The 5,259-nt window shown below is 46.6% G+C and overlaps 1 protein-coding gene across 1 annotated transcript; it reads left to right on the top strand.

Annotated features, from left to right (window-relative positions):
* Positions 1–3,438: 3,438 nt before the first annotated feature.
* LOC112877974 (omega-hydroxypalmitate O-feruloyl transferase-like) lies at positions 3,439–4,734 on the top strand. Its single transcript, XM_025942348.1, has one exon. The coding sequence runs from the start codon at positions 3,439–3,441 to the stop codon at positions 4,732–4,734; it is 1,296 nt and encodes a 431-aa protein (XP_025798133.1).
* The last annotated feature ends 525 nt before the right edge of the window (positions 4,735–5,259 follow it).

Here is a 5,259-nt window from a genome sequence, read left to right as displayed (position 1 = left end):
TATCCCTAGGTAGGGTTGGCGATAAAACACCAACACACTTCACACCAACACACTGCGAGTGTGGTATTATAGGAGAGTACCACATGACCTTGGCAGGAACTCTCATCCTAGGACGCTCCCCCTCGACATCCCCAGGGTCCTCTCTCCTGATTTTATACCCCAATGCACTGCATATGGGACACGCATCAAAATTCTTGTACTCATCAACGCGGTAGAGGATGCAATCATTGGGACATGTATATATCTTGTGTACCTCCAATCTTAGAGGGCAAACAAGTTGTTTTACTTCGTATGTTCTGGTAGGCAATTCGTTATCCATAGGAAACGTATTTTTTAAATGTTTTACCAAATCCCTTGTTGGATACACCATGCATTGCCTTCCATTGCAACAACTGTAGAGTGCTGCCAAGCTTCTTCAATCCATCTTCGCAACCTGGGTACAACAACTTGTGGTGGTCGTCTAACATCTGCTGGAACATCATCCTCTCCTTTTCACTTTCACAATCTTCTCGCGCATCGTGCAACGCCTGCCAAGATCGTCGGTGGGATCATCATCTGCTTCCTCTCCTTCAGGCTCTTCCATTGCAGTATCATCATCAAAGGCACCGAATCCAGTTTGGGTAGGAAAGTTGTCGTCACACTCTTCTTCTTCATTATCTTCCATTATAACCCCTTTTTTCCGTAATTGGTCCAATAAATGTAATTTGACATGAAACCATTAGCAGAAATATGGCTGTGAAGGATCCTTAAAGAGGAGTAATCCTTCTTGTTCTGGCAATCTCCACACAGGCAGCACGAGAAATCATTCCACTTGTTTGCCTCGGCCACATCCAAAAAATAATGCAGGCCATCGATGAACTCTTTGGAATGTCAGTCAGCATTGTACATCAATTGTAGGTCCATCTGCATTGTATTATCGAAATTATCATTAACTCTGGATATTTTTTTAAAATATCTCTCATTTCTCTGTGCATTGTCTCTCTATGCATGAAATATTACTCTAAAATATTATCTCTCAATGCATGTAACATCTAAGCAACTACAAAAAGGATTATAGCTCATATTATCTAAATGGTTACTATACAACATCTAATATATTATCTCTCATTTTATCTATGCATGATATGGTATTTCCAATTTATCTAACTTTATCTATGCATATAAAAAATATAACCATATACTACTTTATCTATAGTATTTCAATTTTTTTGCATTATTATTTCTCTATGCATGAATAATTACTAATTCATAAATTTATTTTTCTATGTAATCATTTTGATTACCTTCTTCAACTAAGCAACAACTATGCATGCAATGAAAATTTCTCATTCTAGGTCATATGGTGAAAAAATGAAAAAGTTCCTCATTCTCTCTAATTCTAAAATCTCAAATTTCTCTATTTCGAAAGCTAGAAACAAAAATACTACTATGAAAGGGAGGAGATGAAGTTGCTGACCTTTATAATCACATGGGCAAGTTGAATCTCCAAAAAACAAGAAAAAAAGCACGAGCTCCTCCCCTAGCCGTCGCCATGAACACACAACGGTTGGAGTGTTCATGGCTCGGCCGGATAGAGAAGGAAGATGCATTTTATGGGGGATTAATTTAGTTCTGGTTGCAGCCACCAACCGGAACTAAAGGACCCTTAGTAGTCCTGGTTAGTGGCTACCATCGGGACTAATTGTGCCGCGCGCCATTAGTCCCGGTTGGAGCTACCAACCGGGACTAGTAAGGGACCGATAGTCCTGATTTGTGGTTTCAACCGGGACAAAAGACCCCTCCCTGCTCTCCTAACCTCTAGCCGTTGGACCCGGAACGCTTTCAGGGCCCAACCTCGGTGGGGACAAATGTCAAAAACCGATGGGGGGTTTATGTACTACTGTACTAATATTAGACAAATAATGTGATGCCGACGCACTTGGATGGCTGTGCGAGTGCTGCACTGCCAAAGATTAAGAAATGCCTGGCAGCTTTCTTGCATTTTTAAGAAAAAAACGTGTGCTATCATGCATAAACCACACTTAAAACTAATTTTGCTAGGCTATCTGATCGTATAAGCATGTGATAGTTCGTCCAAAGTAGAATTACTACAAAATATACCTGACGGGGGAAATGATGCATCTAGCAATCGATTTTGATTTAGGAGTGCTGCGGATGTGCGATTGGTCCGGGGGTCGCGTCAGTAAATTAGGTCGCACATTAATGGAGAAATTCAGGCAACCATCAAGAGCAGACATCCTACCATCGGCTATTAAAGAACGGAATGGATAAGGAAACAATTTAATACCTGCAGCTAACTGTTTGACAGCGCTGTAGTCTATGGGCCCCTTTGGTAGGGATCTCCTGACGGCTCCGTCACCGGTTCCAGCAGGAGTTGTACCAAATGGTGAAATTGGAAACGGTTCTGATGCTGGAGCACTCGTGGAGCCAGTCGTGGGAATGAACTAGCGCATGGGAGCCAAAAATAGTAGCTCCTCGTGGCTCATCTCCGAGACCCGCATCCAAGCATATCCATTTGCCCCTCAAGTTTGTGTTATTTACGAAAAAAATGCTCGGTCTTCCTCTCTCTCCCTCGCGAAAACTCGAGCCGTGCGGTCGGCGGGATGAAACCCGCCCGCTGGCCTGCATCAATTAGGCGCAAGGAGGTCATCCTCGTTGGGAAAACCGGCGGATCCACAAGCGGAGAACTCGATCGGTAAGTGAAGGATAGATGGACGGGAGGCCACACATCGGCTTCGGGATGCGGCACCAAGAAGCGGCAGGTGTTGGGGCGGCGGCGCCTGCCGTGTTCGCCGCTGCGCCCGCTGTTCTTGATGCTACTGGCAGCGTGGCGCCGGCCGGTGCCGGCGGTGTGGGTGCACCCGCGTGATATGCGGTTCTTGCTGCGGCCGGTGCCGGGCAGGAGCACGTGATTTTGCTTTTTTATTATGGTTTTAAATTACCGCATAAAGTGTTTAGTGGCAAAGCTGTCGTTACGGTATTTAGCGGGTTATAACCGGCTTTAGTGGCGGCTATAGTTGGCTATTTAAAATCTTATTGTTTATGAACATTAATTAATCTATTACATGACAAAATAGTAATTATTGATTAATCTATAATTTTTTTATTCATATGAAATGAAGTTATAAACTACGCGTACGACACTTATCTATGCAACCAAGTCAAAGTGGTAGGATATATTGAATATTTTATGCCATCCATCCATTTATGAAGAAATATGAGGAGTGATCTTACCAACCTTTTTCAAAATAGTTTTGACTCCAAAATAAAAACTGTTTTACCATGTAAGCAGGAGCCGGAGCCGTTTCAAAACAGCCGGAGCTCTACCTGACGGGCCTATATATATACCCCTGCTCCCACCACCCTGCATGCTGACAGCACTTGCGAAACTGCCAATGACATAGCAAAGACGTTGAGTAAACCAGCAAGAGAGAGATGATGAAGGTGACGAGGTCGGAACCAGTGCTAGTGCACGCTGCCGGCGATGCCGCGGTCACAGTTCGTGAAGACTACTACTTCCTCTCCAACCTCGACCAGAACGTCGACGTTCTCATGAAGACCGTCCACGTCTTCAACTCATCCAGCGAGACGCGTAGCGACAACGCGGCCACGCTTATCAGGGAATCCCTTAGCACGGTGCTCTCGTACTACTACCCCTTTCAGGGCGCCCTGGTCGTGCGCCCCGACGGGAGGCTTGCCGTGCGGAACGATCGCCGTGGTGTGCCGTTCGTCGAGGCACTAGCCGACGAGGAGCTGCGGGAGGTCACGGACGTGTCCGCGCCTTGCGCCGCCGAGGTTCTTGCGGACCTCGTGTACATCGACATGGACAGTGAGAACGCCCTGGAGGCGTCCTTGCTGACCGTCCAGGTGACCACGTTCAAGTGCGGTGGCTTCGTCCTCGGGCTCGCCATGAACCACTGCTTGGCGGACGGCCAGTCCGCGGCCGCGTTCCTCTGTTCCTGGGCGGAGACCGCACGGGGCGTGCCCCTGTCCACCTCGCCGTACCACGATCGCAAACTGCAGCGCGCCAGGTCTGTCCCAACGATTTGCTTCCCCCATGACGAATTCACTGAGATAGAGGACGTGTCCGACCTCGCCGGCATATTTGGCAACATGCCTTGCGTGTATCGCTCTTTCACGTTCGACGCCGGCAAGCTTGAGAGGCTGAAGAAAGCTGCTAGCGAAGACGCCTCCACCACCACGTGCTCGACCTTCGTCGCTCTCACGGCTTTTGTTTGGGTCGCGAGGACGCGAGCCCTGAGGATGCGCCCCGAGCAGAAGAGCAAGTTGCTGTTCGCCGTAGACGGCCGGCGGCGCGTCAACCCGCCACTGCCGAACGGATTCTGGGGCAACGCCATCGTCTTCGCATGCTGCATTTCTAACGCCAGCGACCTCCTCAGCAGGCCACTGTCAGCGGCATCGCGTTCCATCAAGGCTGCCATCAGCCGCACAGACAACGCGTTTATCCGTTCCGCCGTTGACTACATTGAGCTCAACCGAGTGGCTCGCCCGTCGCTGACGGCGACGACTCTCGTCACTGCTTGGAACCGACTTGAGTTCCGAACCGCGGATTTTGGATGGGGACAGGCAAGCCACTCGGGTCCGGCGGAGCTGCCGCATAAAGAGGTGGCAATGATTCTGCGTGGCGTGCGTGATAGCGACAGCATGGTGCTTGTAGTTGGATTGCCTCTGTCGTGTGTGCAAGCGTTCCAAGAAATGGTAGACAAACTATAAAAATTGTGTTTCCGCTGAATGATAACTACTACCACCTCTGTTCCAAATTATAATTCGCTTTAACTTTTTCTAGATACATATACTATATACATGTTTAGATACATTGAAAAAACTATGTATCTAAAAAAGTTTAAACAAATTGTAATTCGGGATAGAGGGAGTACTTTGTATTCGCCTAATTACTTTTTAGTCACATAAAATAGGAGTCTTCTGCTTTAAGGGAAGCCTTGTGAATCATACAATTCAGCTGGGACTATCGGAATCATGACTCAAACTGTTGGTTCAAGAAAGAGTGGCACGTTTGTTTGACTAAAGTATTGAATGGTAATGTCGTAGCGAGCTGAATTTTGCTTATACTATTGTTATGGCACGTTTGATTGGCACCTAATAAATTTTGGCTTACTTTAACTTATATTATTATTTCTCAGATGATGGAATTACTTTAACTTATCTCATCTCACATGAACAACAAAAATAAAGTTAAATGCATGAGAGGTCCATTCACTACTACGAAAAAGGGTTTTT

The sequence above is a fragment of the Panicum hallii genome, chromosome 9 (assembly GCF_002211085.1).
Source record: "Panicum hallii strain FIL2 chromosome 9, PHallii_v3.1, whole genome shotgun sequence".
Classification (NCBI taxonomy): domain Eukaryota; kingdom Viridiplantae; phylum Streptophyta; class Magnoliopsida; order Poales; family Poaceae; genus Panicum; species Panicum hallii.
Note: the sequence above shows the minus strand (reverse complement) of the source record. Positions and strands in the feature narration are given on the sequence as shown.

What these genes read in the sequence shown, in the direction of transcription:
- LOC112877974 (XM_025942348.1), top strand. Translation starts at nt 3,439, where the DNA reads ATGAAGGTGACGAGGTCGGAACCAGTGCTAGTGCACGCTGCCGGCGAT.